The sequence below is a fragment of the Mustela lutreola genome, chromosome 1 (genome assembly GCF_030435805.1).
Source record: "Mustela lutreola isolate mMusLut2 chromosome 1, mMusLut2.pri, whole genome shotgun sequence".
NCBI lineage: Eukaryota > Metazoa > Chordata > Mammalia > Carnivora > Mustelidae > Mustela > Mustela lutreola.
This window is the reverse complement of record NC_081290.1, coordinates 133,729,883-133,756,473: the sequence shown is the minus strand read 5'-3', so window position 1 is coordinate 133,756,473 and position 26,591 is coordinate 133,729,883. Positions and strand designations below refer to the sequence as shown.

At 36.6% G+C, this 26,591-nt stretch overlaps 2 protein-coding genes and 1 long non-coding RNA gene across 7 annotated transcripts in view; 2 read left to right on the top strand and 1 right to left on the bottom strand.

The window, feature by feature from the left end:
- The window catches only part of MARCHF1 (membrane associated ring-CH-type finger 1), a 922,254-nt gene extending 916,639 nt beyond the window's left edge, over nt 1–5,615 (top strand). For all 5 annotated transcript variants that reach the window (XM_059174528.1, XM_059174538.1, XM_059174546.1 and 2 more), the window contains one exon: nt 1,288–5,615. In XM_059174528.1, coding sequence (XP_059030511.1) covers nt 1,288–1,586 — 299 coding nt within the window. In that variant the 3' untranslated portion in view covers nt 1,587–5,615. The remainder of the gene's footprint in view (nt 1–1,287) is intronic.
- A 127-nt stretch (nt 5,616–5,742) lies between these two features.
- On the top strand, nt 5,743–14,527 carry LOC131832046 (uncharacterized). Its single transcript, XR_009353903.1, has 3 exons — nt 5,743–6,546; nt 12,786–12,869; nt 14,201–14,527. It is a non-coding gene; the product is annotated as an uncharacterized LOC131832046 (long non-coding RNA).
- TMA16 (translation machinery associated 16 homolog) overlaps nt 8,987–26,591 on the bottom strand; it is a 32,954-nt gene continuing 15,349 nt past the window's right edge. Inside the window, exons 3-7 of the mRNA XM_059174568.1 lie at nt 18,707–18,744; nt 17,292–17,376; nt 15,991–16,139; nt 11,204–11,246; nt 8,987–10,279 (exon numbers count right to left, since the gene is read on the bottom strand). Coding sequence (XP_059030551.1) covers nt 10,099–10,279; nt 11,204–11,246; nt 15,991–16,139; nt 17,292–17,376; nt 18,707–18,744 — 496 coding nt within the window. The 3' untranslated portion in view covers nt 8,987–10,098. The remainder of the gene's footprint in view (nt 10,280–11,203; nt 11,247–15,990; nt 16,140–17,291; nt 17,377–18,706; nt 18,745–26,591) is intronic.

Genomic DNA, 26,591 nt, shown 5'->3' with positions numbered 1-26,591 from the left:
ACTGGGTAATTCTTTGTTGGGGAGTGCTGTCCTACACACTGCAGGATGTTTACACAGCATCTCTGGCATCTATTTACTAGAAGTCGGTAGCACCCTAGCCCAACACAAGATGTAACAATAACCAATATCTCCAGACATTACCACATGTCCCCTGAGGAAAAACCAGTGATCTGACAACCACGACCCTTGGGAATCGTGAGTCTACCCTGAATCTGTATGTCAGATGATCGTTCTTGCATAAGTGGAGCTGAGGAAGGAGCTAAACAAGCCCTAGTATCTCTTTTCTTACAGAAGCTTAAAGCAAATACAGCTGTTAAAAAATATAGGTGGGACATTTCCTAGAACTCTATTCATTGTTGTAAGGAAAAGTAAATAAAACCCAAAGTAGAATCATAAGACTTTGAAAAATTGGGATTTCTAACCAACACTTCCCAGTCCAACATACTGAACCAAGCCTTTCACAGGAATGGAGACAGCCATCCTCCACACCATCTTGGTGTTGGCAAGAGATGGACTCTTGACAATCGTGTATTTAATATTCCTAGCTATGTGTGGCCTAAATATTGTTAGAGTTAAGAAACTCCTGTGCAAGTTTTAAAAATTGTGAGAGCCAATTTCTAGTTATGATGGTACAAATTAAAAAAAAATTGATATCTGAAAAAGTGGTGGTTTTTAGTGACAAAAAGATTTATGAAACAAAAACCACTAAAGTACTACATTTTATGCATGTCTTTATTAATTCCTTCTCTCTCTGGCGAGATGTGGCAGCTTCTTTCATTTTTTTTTCCTTTTAATTTTAAAGGGAATGAGGGTGGGGAGGGACATCTGTATGTACAATCCTACAGAAGTGCCTATTACATAACCTTCTTAAAAACATTTTAAACTCATTCTTTCACTTAGTATGTTCACTCTCTTTTCTTAAAGATTTAGCTCTAAGGAATAAATGTCAAAATAAGTATCAACAGTCCAATATCATCTGATAACCATGGTAGGTACTTGATGCTACCAAAAAAAAAAAAAAAAAAAAAGTTCATTATAGTAATAGGTACAGAGTTTCTTCATGTACAATTTTTTCCTTTTTTTTTTCATGTACAATTTTAACAGTATGTTTAAGAGTTTAAAGCAATTAAGCAAGTTGGGTTATAATTTTTACTGCCTGTTAACAATACATCCCGTATCCACAAAAGTTAGCAGGCAGGCATGGTCTTTTGAAGGAGTCATAGAAAAAAATTACCAAACCCATTGATAATGACTTGGTGATAACATTCTCTCTTTTTTACTTCAAAGGTGTCCTTGAATGGCCATTTTGGACAAAACTCGTTGTGGTGGCTATCGGCTTCACGGGAGGTCTTGTCTTCATGTATGTACAGTGTAAAGTCTACGTTCAGTTATGGCGCAGGCTGAAGGCTTACAACCGAGTGATCTTTGTGCAAAATTGCCCAGACACTGCCAAAAAGCAGGAGAAGAACTTCTCATGTAATGTAAACACGGACATCAAGGATGCCGTGGTAGTGCCTGTATCACAAACAGGTACCAATTCACTGCCATCTGCAGAGGGCAGCCCCCCGGAGGTTATACCAGTGTGACAGGACCAGTGGGGAGTTTCTTCACTGAAGAATATCTTTCTAGCCCTTAGCCACTACACATGACAGAAGTGATCCTGAAGTATTCACTCTCTTTATCTTCTTTCTCCAACTGACTCATTTTTCCTTACTTGGCTCAAAAAGGGGACCAAAAGACCAACAAATGACCAGGATCCCATGAAGCAGTCCAAAGTGTGACACGGAAATGTGAAGTTTGTTAGAGAGTGATTTCTAAGACAATTAAGAACCAATGGAGCAAGGAATGCTCTTAGGCAATGACGAAAGCCTAAATGGACCCACATCTTCATAGGAGCAGGATCAAGTTTAAGAATACAGACTTGAATTGCAATGTGTATTTCTTCTAAGGCCTCGTAATGTTAACTATCTCATCTGGAAATAAGAAACATACTTGGTTTTAAGCTTGAATTTATCTGCATTGTCCTTAAGACATATCTGAAGCAAACTTGGAGGATGCATATTTTGATATTCATACTTTGACAGCTAACAGATTTTTATGGCTATAGTGGAGTCCAGTTGTTTTAACAGATGCATGTTTTTAAAATAGATGCAATACACATTTGAAGGTATTAATACTTAGAATTACGTTCAAATCATGAACAGAAGATTTGCAGTTTTGGGGTGTAATTAGTGCTGTTAAATACCCACAGAAGCTGAAATCAACTATCAGGTCCTGCATTTTATCTGGTCCCCATAAAACAGTGTTGTCCAACAGAAATGAAATGTGAGCCCACAAATGCAGGCCACATGCATACATTTAAAATGATCCAGTAGCACCATTAGAAAAAGTAAAAATAAGTGAAATTAATTTTTATATTTCACTTAACACTTTATATCAAATTATTTCAATGTCATGAATATTAAAAATTAAGATATTTCACATCCTTTTTCATAAACCAAAATTCAAAATCCAGTATGTATTTTATCTTTATGGTATATCTTAATTTGAATTAATCATATTGTTTAGCACAGCCCTAAAATTAGAAGCACAGCCTCTGCTTCATTTAACAGTTGAATATTTCAAAACAGCAGCTCAATTCATTCTTTTATTCAAAGGCTCACAAATGTTATAGTTTTAAAAGCACTAAATTAATTAATTAAAATTTTAATTAATTAAAAGCACTAAATGTATCAAATGAAATAACCTGGTTGGTTAGAGAGCTGAACTTACCATTTCTCTAGAGGGTGAAAAAATGAAAGTATAGAAAGATATAATGATCTACCTGTGGCAAAGTTCTGAAATTAACTTGTTTGCTACTATGAAGCACATAAGATAAGGAAGCAAAAAATATTTTTGTTAAGTCGAATGTGGAGGGTTTTTTTTTTTTTAAATCCACATGTGGTATCAATTTGATAGATGAGTAGTTTTGACTAAGCATTTGGACTATTTTAAAAAGCTGACAGTATTTCCCTTGCTCAGCTGGGAAGTAAAGATATTCAACAGATTCTGTGATAAGTAATAAACTGAGTTGTTTAGGTTTGGCAGTTCAGTTGATTATTGTGTTCTTTGCATATTCATGTAAAACTGAAGCGTGAATGATATTGTAGTGAGCTAGATTAATGATTATAGAGTTTGTGACCCGTCAAAGAAAGATGTCTCACATTTAAAAAGGTGACTTATTTTTGTTAGCTGTTGTATTTATTATTGTGAAAAGGCAGTCACAATGGCCATAAGAACCAAAGCATGGGTATCACATTGCACAAACCCGGGTATCACATTGATGCACTTTGTAATTATCAGTGTGCTTGTTCCTCACGGATTATCATAGAAAAAAGGAGAAGAAAATAACCTTTTAATGAGGAGAAAGATATGAATATTAGTAGTGGCTGACACTGAGTCCAAATAGTCCCAATTCCTAGAAATAAAGAAAAGGTAAACAATGTCAACTTTGTGTGTGTGTGTGTGTGTGTGTGTGTGTGTGATTTTACGCGTGTACATGAGAAAAACATTAAGGGTTTTGGCCAGTCAGGAAACAAAAGGTTTAAAACTCATCTTTCTTAAAACTTGTTGTGGAGGGTATGGACTAAACGCACATGGAAAACAAAGCTGAAGTAACTAAAGAGAACCATAATAATTTCTGCACAAATAAGAAGGATCTCTTGTAATAATAAAATATCTTTGAACCTTAAACAAACTAAACTTTGTATTAACTTCTTAAATTTCCATTTCAAAAGTTTAAGATAAATACTCATGAATAACTAAACTTTGAGTTTGATTTGACCATGGCACCTTACCCAATAGATTAACCTTGATACGATTTTTGTTTATTTTCCTAAGCTTTTTTTTTTACTAATCCATGTTTCCCAGAGCTTAACAACAGAAGTGTGTTGTTTACAATATTCTGGGGGGGAGAGGGAAGGAGGGGTAATCTGTCACCAGCAAGCAATGAAATCTTAATTTCCCTTTTGTTTGCTCTGGAAGGAAAAGGATTATTGACCTTAATTACCACCAAAAATACTGTTTAAATTCTAAGACCTAAATAAGCAAGATAAGTAAGTGCATAGCTCATTTCTCAGTGGAAGATGATTGGCTAAAGAAGGCTTGTTTATTAATGGCTGCACTAACATTAAGAAAACATTTCTAGAATGAAAAGTAAAGATAAGCATTACTGTCTTAACCCTAAAATATGATATGGTATTTTAATACCATACCTAAATTCTCAATATTAACATGTACAGGCTTTGACCTTCTTGTAATGAGAAAATAACATAGCTCTCTAAGAGGTTAAGTCAGCTTTTTATTCTGCTATTCTTCTGAACTTTATAAACCCTGAACTCCTGAATTTAAATCTTTTAACAAGTTTTCCTGCAATAGTTGTTTATGGTTCAAACAATCGGGAATAACAATGTGCATTTAAAACCCAATATTGATTTCCTTTTCTATTCTGTGTGGCAACTGCCCTTTCAATGAAAGGATTTGGCTTTGTGACAATACTTTGTGGACTGGACATACCCTTCAAAAACTACACTCTAGAAGGACAATTTTTTTTTTAAGCATGTTTACCTGCTCACGTAAGAAGTAAAATGGAAGTGAATCAAAGGACTGAAATCAAAGAATGAACAACACAATTCTGTTAAAAACCCTGGCTTTTTATAGTCATGCATCTGATAATATCAATACCATAAACCACAGACATTTATGCTGTTAATTTTTAAAAGAACTCTCACTTTCATTGTATCAAAGAACGAATTGAAAAGAAGTGAAATCCCAGTATTTTTTTAATAAAGTCCAAAAGGCAATTAAGCTTAACACAAGCAAAACAAAAATGAAAAATTAAAAAAAAAAAATCAAAGCAAAAATGATCCAATCTACATGGGATACAGCAATGGAGAAACTAAAGATAGGTATATACTGAAGGAGTCTCTCAAAATGCCCCAGGATTAAATCTCACTCTGAACTGCTATTATGTGATTACTGTCCCAGACAGCCGCATTTACCTTGTTTTGCAAAAAGTCCTTAGGTACCCCTAAAAACATCGGTTTGGCTGGAAAATTAGCTCATTAGAGCAATGACATCATTAAGATACTCTCATTGTCAAGGGGGTGTGGTGGGAAAGATTCCTGACAGTTTACCTTTCCCTACCTTGGCAATCAATATTTTGGAACAAAGTAGAGCTCTTTACACTTATTATCATTATTGTAGTTGTTACGTAATAATTGTATAGGACTTTAATTAAGAAAGATGAAAAACCTTTTTTCTTTCCTTAAGTCAGCCCAAAGGTGCTATTTTACATATCAATACAGCTCAAAGGAAGTACTGTTATTTTGGGCTGCAGTGTTTCCTCCAAATCTGAAGAAAGCCCATTTTGAAATTGGAAATTGCATTAAAACAAACAAGGAAAAATTATTTTAACTGTGTGCAATTTTTGAGATTGAGCATTTGTACTTTTTTGGTTTTACCTAATTCTCTTGCATTAACAATTTACTGTTTTGTGAATAATGTGTACTAAGACAAATTAAGGAAAATAATTATCTGTGAAAGACTTTGTATATTAAACAAGTGACCTAAACTTTTGTTGTGGTTTCTATACTCTTTGCCTAATTTACCAGCATTTCTGCAGATATGTATGTGCAACATTCAAAAAAAACTTGGGTTCTTAAGATTTTATAATAGTCTGTGTTTTTAAGCAGGGTGTGAACATATTACTATTACATTAAAGCCAACATAGGCTGACCAACCCTGATACAGAAAGGAATAAAGAGATGCATTAAGAAGGGAATACTTTAACTCAGGGAAAGGACAAGGCAGGCAGAGTCAACAGTAACCAAATTCTTTAATGGCAAGTGGCAAGGTTCAGCTACTGAAGAAACAGCAAGCCTTGCTAGAGTCTGACAGTTTATTACTTACAGAGAGAGCAAAGGAAAGGCAAATTGCCATAAGTCTTGTCCCAAGGGAAGACACAAAAAGAAGGCAGGATAGATAAAAGATACAATAATGTGACATAAGGAGTGGGGCACCCTGGTGCTGAGCTGCTGATTCTCTATTGCAGCTAAGCAACTCTGTGGCCTGCAGCCACTCCCTAAAGGGACTCACAGTGGAAAGTCTCATAATTCATCAAAATCCAGAGGCAATGACAAACTGTCTCACATCCTCCTTGAAAGATAGGGAGACAAACATGAAGTGGCCCATGGAAGCTCCTGCATGCCCCATACCCTTGAGTTCCAGAGAGATCACAGGGCACTCATTCTAAAGCTTAGGTTGGCCTGAATCACACTTGGCCAAAGTAGATAAAAAAACAAGGTCATCAGGTGTCAGCAGAGCTGTTCCACCGTAGAAACCAGCTTGGCAATTCTAGGAATGGACAAAGGTCTGTGATCTCAAGTGCAGTACACGGGCAAGTGGAAACCAGCTGAGGTTGGAGAAGCAGTCAGGAATCAAATCATTTCAGGTTTCTTTGCCACGGTAGGGAACGTGAATTTTATCTGAAGTGTGACAGATATCAAGGTAAGTTCAGCAATTTTAACAAATCTGCCCTTCTGCATGGGGAAATGTCAATGATGTGTGAAGCTGTACGCTTGTAGGAGCAGGGCGTGGAATCTCTTTACCTTCCCAATTTTGAAGCGAACTTAAACCTGCACTAATTAAAACCTCACAAAAAGGGTGGTTAGAAACAGTTATACCCATCAAATAAACAAACCATGAAGAAAGTGACAGAATGATACTGTAACAGTATGAACAAAGGAGTAGCATACTTTAGTGTTACATTTCCAGAAATTCACAAGCAGCTCTGGAGAATGGATTAAAAGGTGCAAGGATGGTGGCATGAGGGCCAGTGAGGAAGCAAATGCACACAGCACAGGCCAAGACAGGGAGGTGGCCAGACATGGGCTGATGTGATTCTCTTTTTGGAAACAGAACCAGAAATATTAACTAAATTAGATTGAGGAGAGTTTGTAAAAAAGAAAGAGAAGAATCAAGGATGACTTACAGGCAGTTTTCTGGCTTGAGAAATTAGGTGAAGAACTTGGGAGAGATTCAATGTTCCTGAGGAGACATACGGAGTAAGATCCAAAAGCAAGTAGGAGTATTTGCCTTTAAAAGGAGAAAAGTTGCTACACCCATGAAATCGAAAGAAAAGAAAACGATAGTTTGTATTTTCTCAATGATGTATATAAAGAGCTGAATATTGAAGAGGTAAATATTAAAAGTTGAGCTACAACATATGGAAAAAGGTAGTGAAAGAATTATCTTAAAGTTGTAAAGGGAACTTATTACAGAAACAGTAAAATTGCTCATCGGTACTTAGAATCCACTTGCGATGTGCAAACAGGAACAGAAAAACCTGTCTGATGTTCTCCAGCCAAACTGAGCTGCTTGGGAACAACAGGTATGAGGAAGACAGATAACTGAGCGCTATTCAGTTGGAGTTTTGAAAGAGGAATACTATGTAGCCCGGGGCAGGATGGAGGGAGGCAACTATTATATCGGAACCTCAACAAAACAAGCTGAACACAGGAGATCGGTGGTGCACAATGAAAGAATGAGGTCAAAGTGTGGAACTTCAGCAATGGAGGGTGATGGGAGATAGTGAACCCAGAACAGAAGGGCCCATCAAGTTTATGAGTTTCAGGAGCTGATAAGGATCTGGATGTGACCACAGAGAGGCCTCTGATGTGACAGAGAAAAAAACCCGGAAAGGTAAAGCTCACAGTGTTAGATTTGTTACCCACAAGGCTTCTGGAATCAGTGACAGGATTGAAATAGAAGAGAAGAAAACTAAGCCAAGAGCTAAAGTCGAGGAATGGGCAGAAGGTTCCTCTGGGAGGTAAGATAATAAGGAAAGGGAGACAACGATAGAACTTAAAAGAACTGAGAAAGGGTAGTCAAAGAGGATACCTTTCTATCTCCTGTTCTGGTAGGTGGTGCAAGGGATGCAGGAGTAGAAAAAGCTTTTTTTTAAAGTGAACAGAGTCCTAAAGAGATGCCTACGGCGGTGAGGCAAAGAAATGACTAAGATATTAGGAAAGAGACCATCAACCCCAGAGTTACCTGCTCTGAGCTTAGCCCACACACATGGAGTTTGGCTGGTCAGCAAACTATGGCAAGCAGGCCACATCCAGCCTGCGGCCCACTCTGTGTATGGCCATACACAGAACGACCTTTACATCTGTAATGGGTGGTAAAACACACACAAATACGCAACAGAAATTTCATCTGGGCTGTGGTGACTAGAATATTTACTATCTTGGCTCTTCACAAAAAAAACTTTACCAGCCTCCAATTTGCACAGAACTGCCAAGAAAGTGAGCTGCTTTTACTCTGTTCCATGGTCATGGCCTATAGAAGCTATCTTACAAAAACATACTACTGACTGGAAAACAATCTATGTAAGGCAGCAAAAGCCATCACTACAGAAAAAGATTAAGGATACCACTTAAAAGCATTATTCTCTTAGGCTACTCTGGTCCAGCCAGGAGTAATATGGCTGTTACTGCCACATTATTATTATATACAATGATATATAATAAAGTATGATTAGGAACTACATTATCCTAAATGGTAAAGTCAAGTCATTCATTCAACAAGTATCTACCTATTCTGGTTCCAAACAGTGTGTTTTGTTGTCTCTTTTGCTTTACGGCATAGGGAAAACCAGGGACAAATGTCTGAGGGGGAGGATGATCTGCCATATTCAGAAGTTAGTTTTCTAACAGTGTGCCTTTTTAAATATCAGACAGGATAAAACAGTTCCTATTCTCCTTACTGTAATTTAAAATTCAGTTTTTATAGCCATTTTGAAACAAAAAAAGGACACATTCCACTGACTAAAGAGATAGAAACTTCTCTAACCATAAAACCATACTTCTATTGAGTACTAAAGAAAAGCAAATCAGCATCAGTTAAAACACTGAAAATGAAATAATCAGAACTTTAAGAAGTAAAATTATGAAAATAAATTTTATCTTTAATTTTCAACAATAAAAAACTAGTAACATTATAAATAAATTATTAAGTCTTAATTGATATCTAGTTAACTTCTTTCAGCATTAATGTATATTTATTTTCTTGAAAATATGCAAATACATTTACATTGTATCCTTTAGAAAACAGCCTAAAAGATAACTGCATTTAACAAGTTCTATGAAGAACACTCTAACACATCCATGTCTTTCATGATACTTTAAATACCAAACTATATCATTTAGCCTCTTAGAAGAGTAAGTAACACAAATAAATAACACAATTGCAATAATTGATTCTCTAATCATTAGTTGTTTCCACAATTAAAATCCATCATCTTTCATGAGAAAACAGAAAGTAATCCAGTTAACCTGAAATTATTTATCCCTCTTGTCAAAAGATAACAGATTAAGTGTGGGAGGCCAACATCATGAAAATAGTCAGCATTTTTTTACTTTATTGTTTAACACTGGCTTAAAGATAATAAAAATAATCTATCTTTTTCCTTGTATATTTCCTAAATATACAATTATGTATATTGTATACAAGGAAATACAAGGAAATATGTATCACATTTCCTTGTCTATTTCCCAAAAATACAATCTATCATTTTCTTTATTTTACTAGGAAAGAAAATTGGTGTGATGTTCAAGAGGAAGATTAGTGAAACACTATTACTAAAAGTCAATTTTGCTACCGTCATTGCTCAAGAAGTATCCATAGGACCCTTTCAGCAAACATGCTGCTGTAGAAGCCCCAGAATGTGAGATCAGGGGATCCAAGGTAAACATGAGGGAAAAGATGAAAACATTTTTGTCATTATTCATATCACTCCCCCTGCCCATGAAATTTGATTAAATGGATCTAAGATTGTGCTTTTATCTCACTATATCTATTTAAGCAACTTAATGTAAATGAAAAGCAACATTCATTTCTAACTGATAATCATAACAGTGTTTTTGAAACTGCAAATGGGATTCTCATGATCAAAGAAGCTACATAGTGAATTCTTGTATCTACAGTTACTTAACATAATCAGGTCAAATATAACTTGAGGCTCTCATATTATTTACTTTTACTTCAAACAAAGGACAATTAGGCCACTGCTGTCATCTCCTCATCTGAATCACTTGATTCATCTTTTAGTTCCAGTTCCCCTAAATCTGTATCTACAGCTGTAACAGTTTTCTTCTTGCACTTCTTGGGGACCGCATCATTAGCACAAATTTTTCTCATTTTAATGTTTGGCAATTTCTTCAGATCGAAATCCCATTCCCTAAATAAATAAAAGAGACAGTATTTAGAGAGGGTGACTGGGATGCAAGATGGTGAAGCAGTCAATATTTAAAACTCTGAAAGCAGCAGAACAAAGCTTATAAATTCATTATAGATTCAAATGCCCTACAAACAAACAATATATGCTTTAGGAAAAAAAAAGTCCCAAGAAGTAAGGCTTGCTTTGTTCACACATATTGCATCTTCTCATTAACCTACAATAGCAATAACTGCACAGACATTCCTACATATCCCAAACTTCCAATTTAATATATGAGTATTAGGCAGAATTGACAAGGAGGCTCTATGCCATTATTTATTCTCCCCAACCTGAACACTCCAGCGGGTCATACAGTATCAAGAACCTCAAAAGCAGTAACTATATCATACCCGCAAATCTCCAAAGTGCAGTCGGAAATTATTTTTCTTTTCACAATTGGCAGGAAGTCAAAGTTTCAGTAACCAAAAACATGTTATTGTTACAAAAGAAATCATCTTTCCACCTCTGAATTAACTAGTTCTTGACAGCTTAAGCTTTTCTCCCGTATCAATTCCCAGGAACCATCTTTTCTAAAAGAGGGTGCTACAAACAGTCTAGGGATAGAACTCTGAGCCATTGAGCCTGTTGCTGTTAGTTTATCTTTTTAAAAAATACAAACTGGGGAGGAAGAGTGTGACCAAGTTCTTTTAAGTATTATATTAAGGTATTTAAAAGCACCATGTCACTATCACTTTAGTGTACATCAGGTGTTTCAAATAAACACAAATTAGGAAAACTATTATTTAATAAAAGAGAAGTTCAGGTTAAAATAAACCACTGATTTTTTTTTTTTAGCTCTAATGTCTAAGTTCTAAAGGTTAGAAAACTTATGTCTCATGTATTTCACATGCAGCCACAAGGAATTATAGAGAGAAACAGACTTACCTAAAAGTTCTCAGATTACCAGCATTTATAATGTCTGGAATCTCTGGGGAAGAAAATAATTCATATCCATTAAGCAGTGTTCTTTAAATCATAACATTTTATAGTTTCCTTATTTATTATCTCAGATACAATGAATAAGTGACAGAGAGCAAGAAAATCCAAAGCCAAAACAAAATCTCAAAGCACTGCTAAAATGCTATATGAAAAGTAAGTTTTACAAGTATAAAGGGCTTAGTTTAAGAGGTGATTTAAGAGAAATGCTATTAAATAATAAATTCTAGCACAGAATCGGTAAAATAAAATAAACCTATTACTGAGATAAACCCTGTCCTTTTAATCTATGAAAGGCACCTGGCAATTTCTAATATCAATCCCATGAAATAATATGCTAGATTTTTAAATATATTTTCTTGGTGAAAAGTACATTTTCTTTTAAAAAAGATTTTATTTATTTGAGAGAGAGAGAGTAAGTGAGTGAGAGAGAACATGAGAGGGGAGAAGGTCAGAGGGAGAAGCAGACTCCCCATGGAGCTGGGAGCCATGTGAAAAAAAATTTTTAACAAACTATAATCAGTAGATGCTCAAAGCAACTCAATAAATCTTAAACCATCTTTAATTAAAAAAAAAAAAAAGGGCATTTAACAGTTCCTCACCATGATTATGAAGTTTACCATAAAACAACATGCATGATCATAGTTATCAGTAAAACACAAAAGGCATGTATAAAGAACTGGAACATTGCTGCAAAGAATATGGCCAATGCAGTAAAATAGTAATTAAAATCCAGAATTTTAACTGTCCTTCAGAACAACTTGCTTAAAATATAACCTATGAGAAATTATAGTAGTTACCAAGATCTAACCTTAAGAAAAACATGTACTGGCAACAGGCCTCTGGGGGAGAGGACGAGAGACGTCCTTGAGGCTGAGCAGCTGGGGATGCCCAGCTCGCTCGGGGTGCAATGCTACCTGCTTCATTTTTCCGTTATTTCCCCTTGCCTAGAAAGCATCAGCAGTCAGTCAGACAATCCTTTAGTTTGGGCTTGCTCACTATAGGTCATGTACTACATGACCAGACATATTTTACCCTTCTTCTTACGTATCTGCAAGACTCATAAAAACTACTATGTGTAATCTACTCTGCCTTCTTTGTTGGTTGTTACCGACTTTCTAATAAATATGAGACTGAGGAGTTGTTCAGGGTGACAGTCTTTTCTACTGTCACCCCCTGCTCCCATTCTCTTGCAGCTGACTTGTTTGTGCCTCATTCTTCTCCCATGTGCCGTCAGGAGGCGGCACAAAATCAACGAATGAAAAAGATAAAATAAAAAGGCTTAACACAGCTATATGCTGATTAAGCCCTACAGTTTCAGAAAATATGAGTATGAGGGGGTCCAGTGTTTAAAAGGTGTAAATTAAACACCATTAAAAAAAAAAGTCCTAATAAAATGAGTCAGAAGTAGTTATACCACAATGGGGTGAGGAAGGGGAGGTGTCAGAATCTAGTTTTCTCTAAACCTGCAGAATTCAGTAACAATTGGCCTATGTTAATTGTCAGAGATCACAACGCTTTCTTTCACCAGACACACTCCCTGACTCTGAAAGAAACACTGTGACACAGCTGAAGAACGCTGGATCGGTTTCTGTGCTGGCTAGCTCAATCACCAGTAAGTACCTGCTCGACCTTGACCATGTTCTGTTAATTCATCTGCCTGCCACGTAGTGAACAGACTCTAGGAGGAAAGAGCAGTAGCACAGAGACCAACTGGGAGGCTGTTACAATGTACAGATCAAACAATGGTGGCTTGGATTAGGGAGGTGGTAGTGGTAGCAGTTTTAAGTTATCAGATGCAAAATACATTTTACCGATGAGCTGGATGGAGTGTGAAAGTCTACAAGTTTCTAGCCTAAGAAACGGGGCAGATGGTGACCCTGCTGTATGACATACAGATCGTGTGGGAGCAAGTTTTAGGAGAAAAGCTGGACTTTGCTTTGGGAAATGTCAGGTCTGAGATGCCTAGAAGACATTCAAGTAGAGATTTTGATAAACCCCATTACATTTTGATAATGTAAGTCTGGATTTCTAGAGACACGTTAGGGTCGACAGATACAGATTTCAAAGTTCTCACCATTTAAGTGGCAATTAAAACCACAGACTGAGTGAAATGAACTAGGAATTGGTACACATAGAAAATAAGAAGTAGTCCAAGGATGGGGACCTTGGCCAATACTTAGTTTGTGAAGATGAGGAGTCAACTAAAGAAAATGAACTAGAAAGAAAACAAGGGAAGGGCTGGGTATTCTTTACCAAATGAAAAGTATGATAAGAAAATGAAGTCATCAGTGTGCCTGGGTGGCTCGGTGGGTTAAAGCCTCTGTCTTTGGCTCAGGTCATGATTCCAGGGTCCTGGAATCGGATTCTCTGCTCAGCAGGGAGCCTGCTTCCCCCACCCTCTGCCTGACTCTCTGCCTCCTTGTGATCTGTCAAATAAATAAACAAAATCTTTAAAAAAAAAAAAAGAAAATGAAATCATCATCTGTATCAAATGCCATAGAAATGCTGACCGAGAATCAATGCCCAGTATAGCAACTGTTCGCCTTAGCAACGTAGAGGTCATCAGTGACCACTACTTGTTGGGCGATGTTCCAGAGAAAACACAACAGGAGGAGATGGGAGAGCTATGAACATAAACAAATTTTACGTTCTTACAAGGTAACTATCCAGTGAAAGGGACACAGACAGTAGTGCTTGAAGCTCTCCCCAAACTTCCTGTATTAGGTTGTGTCAGGCACTTTGATAAATGAAACCTCATGTAACTTTTAAACAACTGGGGATGTAGGTATACTATTTATTTATTTATTTCAATTTTTAAATTGAAGAAAACAAAACCTGGTGGAGTGGGGAGGGTTAAATAACTTGTCCTGTTATACAGTAAGCTCTAAGGGTTTAAATCACATCTACCTAATACTACAGCTCTTTTCCATTTTTTCTTTTCAGTGAAGAAGTTCACTTCTTAGAAATGATGAAGAGAAACTGCCAACTACTTCAGAGTTTCTAGTGTTACAACTATAGTGTAAATGGCTGACACCAAGCTTCTGATGGTCTAGACATCCGTATCAAAGACATCCTTCTCAAATAAAAATATTGCCAGCTATATAACACACTACCAGCAAAACTAGATAAGAAACCAGGCCACCCTGACCCATTAAAGTCCCCTTTTAGAAAGTCCTAGTAACCTAGTAAATCGCCACTCAAGTGACCCTACTTTTCCCTTCTCATGCTCTAACTCCCAGTTATGTTTTTAATTCACCAATAAAGAATGAACCTGTGAAACCCTAGGCACTTTACCTTCACACTCTGATAAAGGTAGAGCCCCAGGTCCACACACACTCTTCTTCTCCACCCTCAACTTCCCTGTGTGGCCCCAGGCATGCTATGGACCCTCCAGGCCTTTTGAGTAAAGAAGCTTGGGTTTTGTTTTGTTTTTGTTTTCTTCAAATTTCCCTGATGGTTGTTATTGGGCACATCCTGCAATCATAATCACCACAGGGCTGCGCTAGCCAGAAAAGTGGCTCTGGTTGGGGAAATACCTACAGGGGCTCAGCAATATATTAACGGACCAGGTGAATGCCTCAGGCATTTCTAGCTGACAGAATTGCTATCAACAGGCTGGGACCAACACAATAGTTACAGGATATTTCCTTTACATTCCTATACTTCAGTGTTGTTAACATCAGAATTTAAAAACCTAATTTGCTACTAAATATTTCATTTGTACTGTACTTATCAAGCAAATCCACATACTACAAATGCTGTAACATGGACCTGAAACGGAATGTGAATGAAGTAATGTTCAGGGTCATGGCAAACTTAAGAATATATGACGAAGTCTAAAAGGGAAAGCTGTTACTCCAATGAAGCAGATTATGTTACCAGACCATTTGATTTTTTTTTAAAAGCCAGAAATCTACATGTTTCATGTGAAATTGCTAGATTTTCCTAGACTGACAATTAACAAGCCAATCAAATACCATTTGCAGGCCATGTTGCCTCTGGGTCCTCACCTGTTCGTGGGTTTTGCAAGCCTTAACTACCGTAAGTGCTTTTTCTTAAGATAGTGTTGGTAAACTAACAACCTACTTGTCTTTAAGAATGGTAAGAAATGCTTCAGTGCTAAGAATTAATGTTCGATTTCTAGTTCTTCAAGAATGACTACAACAAGGATAGCTTGGTCCTTCAAAAATCAGAAAGAGGGCACCTGGGTGGCTCAGTGGGTTAAAGCCTCTGCCTTCAGTTCAAGTCATGATCCCAGGGTCCTGGGATCGAGCCCCACATTGGGCTCTCTGCTCAGCAGGGAGCCTGCTTCCCTCTCTCTCCCTGCCTCTCTGCCTACTTGTGATCTCTGTCAAATAAATAAATAAAATCTTTAAAAAAAAATTAGAAAGATAAGAAGGGCACAGCACCTACTCTAAAGAAACATAGCTGTAGTTAGAGATGGGCAAGTGGTAACTCCACAATAAAGCAAATCAGGAATGTGCCAGAGGGAGATGAAAATTTTATTGTCAAGGTAGAAAAATATGACATCATTTTCACAAGTGACAGTTCTGAGAATGTAAGAAAAAAAAGAAATTAATAAATTTGACATACTCACAAAAGAAAGGAAATCAAAAAGAAATTCAATCTAAACTAAATAAATAGAATAAATAAAATTAAACCTTTGAAAAGAATTACAAATTTGATATGGCTATGAATTTAGAAAGAATAAAAGAAAATCACAGAGAACACACCAAGGCCATATCCTTCATACTGTTGTCGTTCACGCTCCATTGTCTGCTTGATGACTGTCTCCCGGGAATAGTGCCGCCTTCCCTGCCTGTCTTTGATGCTGTTATGTAATTCAATCTGTTCTAGTTCACTGCTGAATCGATTTAAATACCTGAGAAATAAGAATGCAATTTGAGTTACAGGTCTATACATTTGGCTTATATTACTTCATTTAAAACAAACCCCAGCCTTCACCTATCCTTGAAATTTTTGTATACTTTTAAGTTCTTCATGTCCTCAGACTTCAGACTGTCCCTGGATAACCTGTGTCCAAAATTTCAGCAACCAGATCACTGTCTGCTATTCAATATCTCCTGAATTCCAGATCCTCATATTCAACCACCTCCTGGAACTCTCCATTTGGATGTCCCATGGAAGCTTAACCCCTCAAAAGTGCTTGTGCCCACCACTGCCCCCCCCCCCAAACCTGTTCCATCTCTTTGGCTCTCTACGTCAGGAAATAGTACAACCATCTCCCCAGCCGCCCAAGTGAACAACATTCATGATTCCACTTTCTCCTTGATTCCACTTTCTCCCTTTTATGCCATACATAAGTTTTCACTAATGATTTAGACTTTCTATCTTCTTAATATTTCTGGAATCTTCATTTCTTTTCACCATACTGCTAAAAAACATGCATATGCCAGCATCATCGCTTGCCCAGATTGCTCCATCAGCCTCCCAAATGTGTCCTGGTCAAAGCCATGTACCCTCAGGCCATCACCATTCTCACTATGGTGACATTTCTAAGGTTTAAATATGATCATCTCAGGTACCTACTATAAAAAGCCTATGGCTCCCAATGTCCTTTGAAAAGGTCCAAACTCTTACAGTGATACTTGAGGTCCTTGGTGAATAATACTTGTCACAATGCCCTCCTTGAACCTATTATTTTGATGATATTTAATGTCTGGCAGATCACTAAATATGTCACTCTTAACTCTGAAGCTGTTCTCTCTGCCTAAAGGCTCTTCAAGAACTAACTTACCTCAATCTGCTAACCTTTACTCTTCAGAAGTCATTTTGATAATATTTCCATAAGAAGCCTTTCCTGATCCTAAGAAACTGGGTTAAGTAACACTATGAGGCTCAGAAATGTTATAAACCTACTAGAGTGGCTAAACCAGGATGTGACTCTAAAACCTTTTTGATAACAAAGCCCATTTAGTCCTCTATAAATCTAGAACAACAATCTGTCACTTGAAGAACCAAGTTGGAGAATTCCCCTTTCTGACCCTTTGCTCATAAAGAGCCCAGTGTTTACCTTTCAATTAATTCACAAGCATCTTTCTTTGAATATCCTACTTTTTGGGGATCAAGATGACTTTGAAACCACTGCAGTTTTTCACCTATAATACCAAGTACAAAGATAGGTTAACACCATAAATCGTCACTTAAGCAATGAGTATTCATTGTACTTTCCAACATCAATGTGTTTAAAATAGCATCAAAATTTATGTCAATGTTAAATATAAAGGCTTATGTGGGCTCAAAGCTAATTAAACCAGTCAGAAAGCAAAGTGTCACATTTTAATTTGGGAGACAGGGGTGGGAGAGATGCCTTTTAGTATATATTTGTTATCCAATAAGGATGTGTAGAAAGAAAGAAACAAAGAAAGGAAGAAAGAAAGAAAGAAAACTTAACAGAACATGAAGTTCTAAGTATTTAAAAAGCAGGCTATATATTAAGAGCTTTATAATCCTATAAGGATTATAACATTATTATTCCTATTCACACATAAGAAAGGTTAAGTGGCCTGTCCAGGGCTTCAAATTAGTAAATATGTTAATGATGCAAGATCTGTCAGATACTGTGCAAAGAGTAAATCTGACCATCAGGGTCACTTTCAGTTAGATTTCTCAAATATTACAGATCAAGAAATGGCCCTACCTTAGATATGGATGACCTACTTAGAAATACTATTCTATTATCTGTGAAAGCATAAGAGATCAGTGCTCAAGAAAAGCTGAAGACTAAACAAAACAAACAAACAAACAAAGCCTGAGTCACTTTTTTTTTTTTAAGAGATTTTATTTATTTATTTGAGAGCGAGTGAGCAAGAGAGAACGCACGCAGGGAGAGGGAGAAGCAGACTCCCCCTTCCCGCTGAGCAGAAAGCCTGACATGGAGCTTGATCCCAGTACCCTGAGATCAGGACCTGAGCTGAAGGCGGATGCTTAATAGACTGAGCCACCCAGGCACCCCCTAAGAGTCCCTATTTTGAAATCAGGCTTGTAAGTAAAAATTTACTAACAATCCTGCTCCTCTCACCCCCCAGAAATAATTGTGACACTGAGATACAGACTGAGGATGCATGTATCCACATCACTAAATTTCTGTTTCCAAAATACTTAGGCCATAATCCTTCCTAATTCTAATGGTTAGGGATCTAGAATTAAACTTCAGAGATAGATAAATAGATAGAAAGACAGATAGATGTAGGTAGGTAAATATAAACTAGTTTCTGAAAAACAGCTAAATATTATTAACAAGAGTTAATGATTGATATTTGTTTTAATTAAGAGTTAATGATTGACTTTAAGAGTTAATGATTGATTTTACTTTGTTTTAATTAAGTTTAGTAAAGAAAATTCCCTAAAAGAATCAAAAGAAAAACAGGCACAGAACAGAACTTCACTATAATTTAGTCAGAGTGTCAAATGAGTAAATCTGCTTACCAATAAGATTGAGACGCAACGCCTTTTCATTCTTCAATCTTAAAAGAAAAGGTGCATGTGTTAGAAAATTTCCAAAAAAAATTTTTAAATCTATCAAAAACAAAACAAAACAAAAACTGCCCACAAAACTTTAATTCAAGGATCACTCTTTTCTACATATGAAATTAATTTTGTTAGTGCAGAAACACTGAACACCATGCTTTTCTTCTAAGTAACTGGAACAAAATGTTACTATAAACTTTTCTTTGGGTTTTCAGTGACTAATGACTAAAAGACACCTATAGAACAAATCAGTTTTGAAAACACAAAAAAGTTTGACTGGATTATGAATGTTCAGGTGGGTAATAGTTGTGCACAAAAGAGTAATGAATACCTTCTAGAAGATGGAGGGCAACTACCAAGACCAAAATGCCTAGTATCACCTTTTAAACTTCAACAGGAACAAAACAGCATGTTTACTTTTCATAATTGAAAGAATGATAATAAGGAAAAAGAACTCATTTATTTTCAGAAAACAGTCTAGGTAATACATGATTCCCATTATTGGCATTCTAAATATTAATTCAGAAGACAACTCTGGACAGCTAGTTTTTGCTACACTTTAGGCTACTCACTAGATACAGCAATGAACAAGAAAATCTACTGTCCCTGACTAACAAAGCAGACAAGATTTACCCTCCCACTTTAACCAACTAGAAAACTGGAGAAATAAAATGAAGCCCTTTTTAATAAAAAATTTCAGGTACAGAATGGGGAGATATTCACAATACAAATAACTAACAGAAGACTTGCATTCAGATTATACAAACACTTCTTACAACTTAAAAAGACTACTTAATACCAAAATGGGCAAAAGATTTTAACAGATTTCTCACCATATCAAAGACATAGAAATAATTAGTAAGTGCATATAAAGATACTTGAATATCATTAGTTATCAAAATGTAAAGATTAAATCAAACTAAGATACTATCATACAACCACTAGAATTTAAAAACTGATAATACAGCAAGTTTGAGAGGATATGGAGAGAAAATAACTCTCATACACTGATGGTGAAAATATTAAATGATACTATCGCTTTGGATAAAGCAATTTTTTACATACTTAAACATGAACCTATCATATGACCAGCAATTCTTATAAACTTAATTTCATATAAACATAATTTTCTTATGTATTTTAACATACAATCACCATATGACCCAGCAATTCCAGTTCTAGGAACTGAAAAATGAAAACAAGTGTCCAAATACTGTATGTGAACATTCATGGCAGCTTTATTCGTTAATAGCAGAGGCTGATAAATTTCTTCTTAAATGGCCAGAGAAATGTGGTCAGTCTCTATCACAACTACTGATTTCTGTCATCGTAGCCTAAAAGCACCAACACACAATACAAAAGGAATGGGCACAGCTAGCTGCTTTCCACTAAAACTTTCTAATAAAAACTGGGGCTGGACTCTTAGTTTGCAGACCCCAATAACAGCCCAGTACTGTAAATAATCCAAATGAACATCATAGGTAAATGAATAAACAAAGTGCAGATCCATACAATTGAATACTACTCAGTAATAAGAAAGACAACTAATACGTGAAATATATGAATATGGGTAAATTTCATAAACATTATGCTAAGAAGTTGGCACAAAAAATTACATATAATCACTTCATTTATATAAAACATTAGGAAAAACGATTCATAACACCTACAAACCCAACAGGAGATCAAAGAGAAGAGCAGCAATTCTAGAAACAGAAAATTGACCACTTTCTAAAAGGTAGAACATGTGGAGAAGTCAATCTGAAGCAAAGGGAAGAAAGACTGTGGAGGAGGGGCCAGCTCCCGAGCAAACGGTGGAGCAGTAGAGCACAAAATTTGAACATTTAAAAGTATGCTCCGCTAAGGGACATCACTCCAGAGGCGAAGCGGGAATGGAGCCCTTTGGGAGACAATATAGTCTCAGGTACCGCAGGGCACAGAAGATCAGGGCTGAGTGTAGCAGAGTTCGCAGGTATCAGAGCAGGAAAGCTGGCTACAGAGTCAGAGCCAAGGAGTGAGCTATCAGTTTGGGTTACCTTAAACTGTGATCCCTGGCACAATCAGGCCACTGCTCTTTGAGTAGGGACCCCACAATTGGTAGATCTGGAAAAACCCACCTTCCTTCTCTGGAGGCAGGAATCTGCTAGGTTTGGAGATTCCAAATGGGGCTATGTGTCAGAAAGAGAGAAGCTCGGTCACAGGCTGGGTGAGCTTGGAGCGGGTTGGAAGCCAGGAAGACAGGAGTGATTGAGTGCTTTTCTCCAAGGATGCACTGAGTAGGGGGCCCCACCTCTCCACTCTTCCGGGCCAGAGATTTCGGCCTTGGGCAAAGATATTTGAGAATCACTATAACAGGCCCCTCCCCCAGAAGATCAGCAAGAACATCCAGCCAAGACCAAGCTTACTGATCAAGGAGAACAGCAGAATTCCAGAGGAGGGGAAAACATGGAGTTCATGGTTTTCTCCCCATGATTCTTTAGTCTTGCAAAGTTAGATAATTTTTAAAATTTTTTTCTTATTTTAATTATTTTTACTTTTCCTCTTTCCATGTTTTATTAACTAATTGAACACTACCTTCCTTAAAAAAAAAAACTTTTTAAATCTTCATTACTATAGTCATATTTTATCCTTCATTGTATCTAACTTTATTTTTTGAATACATATAGGGTGTTTTCTTCTAAAAAAATTTTTGGGATACAATTTCTTCTAATAGATCAAAATATACCCTAAATCTAGCACAGGGCTTTGTTCTAGTTTCCAGCCTGAGCAAATTCCCTCCACTTTCTTTTTCCAACCAACTTATCAATTCTTTTTTTAGAATCTTTCTAAAATTTTCATCCTTACAGTCGTATTTCATCCCTTCATTGTGTTTACCCTTATTTTAGTATATATATAAGTTTTTCTTTCTTTAAAATTCTGGAAGGTAGTTTCTTCCAGGAGACCAAAATACACCCAAAATCAAATGGGTAACTCTGTTCTATTCACCAGTCTAAAACATGTATTATTTCTTAAACTTCTTTTTACCTCCTTTTTTCTCCCCCCAATTTAGGGTCTCTTCTGATTTGCTTAATGTACATTTTTCTGGGGTCTTTGTCACTCTTTTAGTGTTTTATTCTCTCGTTCATATATTCTTAATCTGGATAAAATAACAAGGTGGAAAAACTCACCACAAAAAAAAGAACAAGAAGCAGTAGCAAAGGCTAGGGACCTCATCAATACGGACATTGGTAAAATGTCAGATCTACAGTTCAGAATGATGATTCTCAAGGTGCTAGCTGGGCTCGAAAAAGGCATGGAAGATATTAGGGAACCCTGTCTGAAGAAACAAAAGCTCTTTCTGGAGAAATAAAAGAACTAAAATCTAACCAAGTTGAAATAAAAAAAGCTGTTAATAAAGTGCAATAAAAAAATGGAGGCTCTTACTGCTAGGATAAATGAGGGTAGAAGAGAGAATTGGTGATATAAAAGACCAAATAATGGAGAATAAAGAAGCTGAGCAAAAGAGAGACAAACAACTACTGGACCACAAGGGGAGAATTCGAGAGGTAAATGATACCATAAGATGAAAAAATATTAGAATAATTGGGATTCCAGAAGAAGAAGAAAGAGAGAGGGGGGCAGAAGGTATATTGGAGCAAATTATTGTAGAGAATTTCCCCAGTATGGCAAAGGGAACAAGCATCAACATCCAGGAGGCACAGAGCACCCGCCTCAAAATCAACAAAAATAGGTCCACACCCCATCATCTAAGAGTAAAACTTACAAGGCTTAGTGACAAAGAGAAAATCCTGAAGGCAGCCTGGGACAAGAAGTCTGTAACATACAATGGTAAAAATATTATTGGCAGCATACTATTCCACAGAGACCTAGCAGGCCAGAAAGAACTGGCATGAAATATTCAGAACACGAGATGATAAAAACATGCAGCCAAGAATACTATATCCAGCTAAGCTATCATTGAAAATAGAAGGAGAGATAAAAAGCTTACAGGACAAACAAAAAGTAAAAGAATTTGTACACACCAAACCAGCCCTACAGGAATATCTCTTCTAAGCAAAGAGAGAGCCTTAAAGTAGTAGACACGAAAGGAACAGAGACAATATACAGAAACAGTCACCTTACAGGCAATACAATGGCACTAAATTCATATCTTTCAATAATTACCCTGAATGTAAATGGGCTAAATACCCCAATCAAAAGACACAGGGTATCAGAATGGATAAAGAAACAAAACCCATCAATATGCTGTCCATAAGAAACTCATTTTAGACCCAAAGACAACTCCAGATTTGAAGTAAGGTGGTGGAAAACAATTTACTATGCTAATGGACATCAAAAGAAAGCTGGGGTGGCAATCTTTTTATCAGATCAATTCGATTTTAAGCCAAAGACTATAATAAGTGATGAGGAAAGACACTATATCATACTCAAAGGGTCTGTCCAACAAGAAGATCGAACAATTTTAAATATCTATGCCCCAACATGGGAGTAGCCTACCATATAAATGAATTAATAACAAAATCAAAGAAACACATCAACAATTATAAAATAATGGTAAGGAACTTTAACACCTCCCTCACTGAAACAGATCATCCAAGCAAAAGATCAATAAGGAAATAAAGGCTTTATATGACACACTGAACCGATGGACATAACAGATATATTCAAAGCATTCCATCCCAAAGCAACAGAATACACATTATTCTCTAGTGCACATGGAACATTCTCCAGAACAGATCACATCCTGGGTCACAAATCAGGTCTCAACCAGTACCAAAAGATTGGGATCATTTCCTGCATATTTTCAGACCACAATGCTCTGAAGCTTGAACTCAATCACAAGAGGAAAGTTGGAAATAACTCAAACACATGGAGGCTAAAGAGCATCCTACTAAACAATGAATGGATCAACCAGGAAATTAAAGAAGAGTTGAAAAAAATTCACGGAAACAAACAATAATGAAAACACAACTGTTCAAAATCTGTGGGACAAGCAAAGGCAGTCCTGAGAGGAAAATATATAGCGATACAAGCCTTTCTCAAGAAACAAGAACGGTCTCAAATACACAACCTAACCCTACATCTAAAGGAGCTGAAGAACAGCAAAGAAAGCCTAAACCCAGTAGAAGAAGAGAAATAATAAAGATCAGAGCAGAAATCAATGAAATAGAAACCAAAAAATACCAAACAAACAAACAGTAGAACAAATCAATGAAACAAGGAGCTGATTCTTTGAAAGAATTAATAAGACTGATAAACCCCTGGCCACACTTACCAAAAAGAAAAGAGAAAGGACCCAAATAAATAAAATCATGAATGAAAGAGGGGAGATCACAACCAACATGAAAAAAATACAAACAATTATAGACCATATTATGAGCAACAATATGCTAGCAAATTTGACAATCTGGAAGAAATGGATGCATTCCTAGAGATCTATAAACTACCAAAACTGAACCAGGAAGAAATAGAAAACCTGAAGAGACTCATAACCAGTAAGGAGATTGAAACAGTCATCAAAAATCTCCCAATAAACAAGAGCCCAGGGACAGATGGCTTCCCAAGGGAGTTCTACCAAACATTTAAAGAAGAATTAATACCTAGTCTCCTGAAACTTTTCCAAAAAACAGAAATGGCAGGAAAACTTCCAAACTCATTTTATGAGGCCCCCATGACCTTGATCCCAAAACCAGACAAAGACCCCATCAAAAGAGAATTACAGACCAATATTCTTGATGAACACAAGATGTGAAAATTTTCACCAAAATACTAGCCAATTCAACAGTACATTAAAAGGATTATTCACCACGACCAAGTGGGATTTATTCCAGGGTTGCAAGGTTGGTTCAACATCCGCAAATCAATGTGATACAATATATTAATAAAAGAAAGAACAAGAACCATATGATACTCTCTGTAGATGCTGAAAAAGCATTTGACAAAGTACAGCATCCTTTCTTGATCAAAACTCTTCAATGTGTAGCGATAGAGGGTACATACATCAATAACATCAAAGCCATCTATGAAAAAAACCCACAGCGAATATCATTCTCAATGGAGAAAAACTAAGAGCTTTTCCACTAAGGTCAGGAACACAGCAGGGATGTCCCTTATCACCACTGCTTTTCAACATAATAGTGGAAGTCCTAGCCTCAGCAATCAGACAACAAAAAGAAACTAAAGGCATCCAAATTGGACAAGAAGAAGTCAAACTCTCACTCTTTGCAGATGATATGATACTTTACATGGAAAACCCAAAGACTCTACTCCAAATCTGCCAGAACTTGTATAGGAATTCAGTAAAGTGTCGGTATAAAATCAATGCACAGAAATCAGTTGCATTTCTATACACCATTAACAAGACAGAAGAAAGAGAAATTAAGGAAACAGTCCCACTTACAATTGCACTCAAAACCATAAGATACTTAGGAATAAACCTAATCAAAGAGGTAAAGAATCTGTACTCAGAAAACTATAAAGTACTCATGAAAGAAACTGAGGAAGACAAAAAGAAATGGAACAATGTTCCATGCTCCTGGATCGGAAGAACAAATATTGTGAAAATGTCTATGCTACCTAAAGCAATCTACACGTTTAATGTAATCCCTATCAAAATACCATCAATTTTTTTCAAAGAAATGGAACAAATAATCCTAAAATTTATACGGAACCATAAAAGACCTTACATAGCCAGAGTGATGTTAAAAAAGAAAGCCAAAGTTGGTGGCATCACAATTCCAGACTTTGAGCTCTATTACAAAGCTGTCATCATCAAGACAGCATGGTACTGGCACAAAAACAGACACATAGCTCAATGGAACAGAATAGAAAGCCCAGAAATAGACCCTCACCTCTCTGGTCAACAATCTTTGACAAAGCAGGAAAGAATGTCCAATGGAAAAAATACAGTCTCTTCAACAAATGGTGTTGGGAAAATTGGACAGCCACATGCAGAAAAATGAAACTGGACCATTTCCTTATACCACACACAAAAATAGATTCAAAATGGATGAAAGACCTCAATGTGAGAAAGGAATCCATCAAAATCCTTGAGGAGAACTCAGGCAGCAACCTCTTCGACTTCAGCTGTAGCAATTTCTTCCTAGAAACATCACCAAAGGCAAGGGAAGCAAGGGTAAAAATGAACTACTGGGACTTCATCAAGATCAAAAGCTTTTGCACAGCAAAGGAAACAGTCAATAAAACCAAATGACAATTGACAGAATGGGAAAAGAGATTCGGAAATGAAATATCAGATAAAGGGCTAGTCTTCAAAATTTATAATGAACTTACCAAACCCAACACCCAAAGAACAAATTAATCCAATTAGGAAATGGGCAGAGGACATGAACAGATATTTCTGCAAAGAAGACATCCAGATGGTCAAAAGACACATGAAAAAGTGCTCCACATCACTCAGCATCAGGAAAATGCAAATCAAAACCACAATGAGATACCACCTCGCACCAGTCAGAATGGCTAAAATTAACAAATTAACAAGTCAGGAAATGAGAGATGCCAGCAAGGATGTGGAAAAGGGGGAACCCTCTTACACTGACTGGTGGGAATGCAAGCTGGTGTAGCCACTCTGGAAAACAGCATGGAGGGTCCTCAAAAAGTTGAAAATAGAGCTACCTTATGATCCAGCAATTGCACTACTGGGTATTTACCCTAAAGATACAAATGTAGTGATCCCAAGGGGCTCGTGCATCCAAATGTTTACAGCAGCAATGTCTACAGTAGCCTAACTATGAAAAGAACCTAGATGTCCATCAAAAGATGAATGGATAAAGAAGATGTGGTGTATTCACACACACACACACACACACACACACAAAACGGA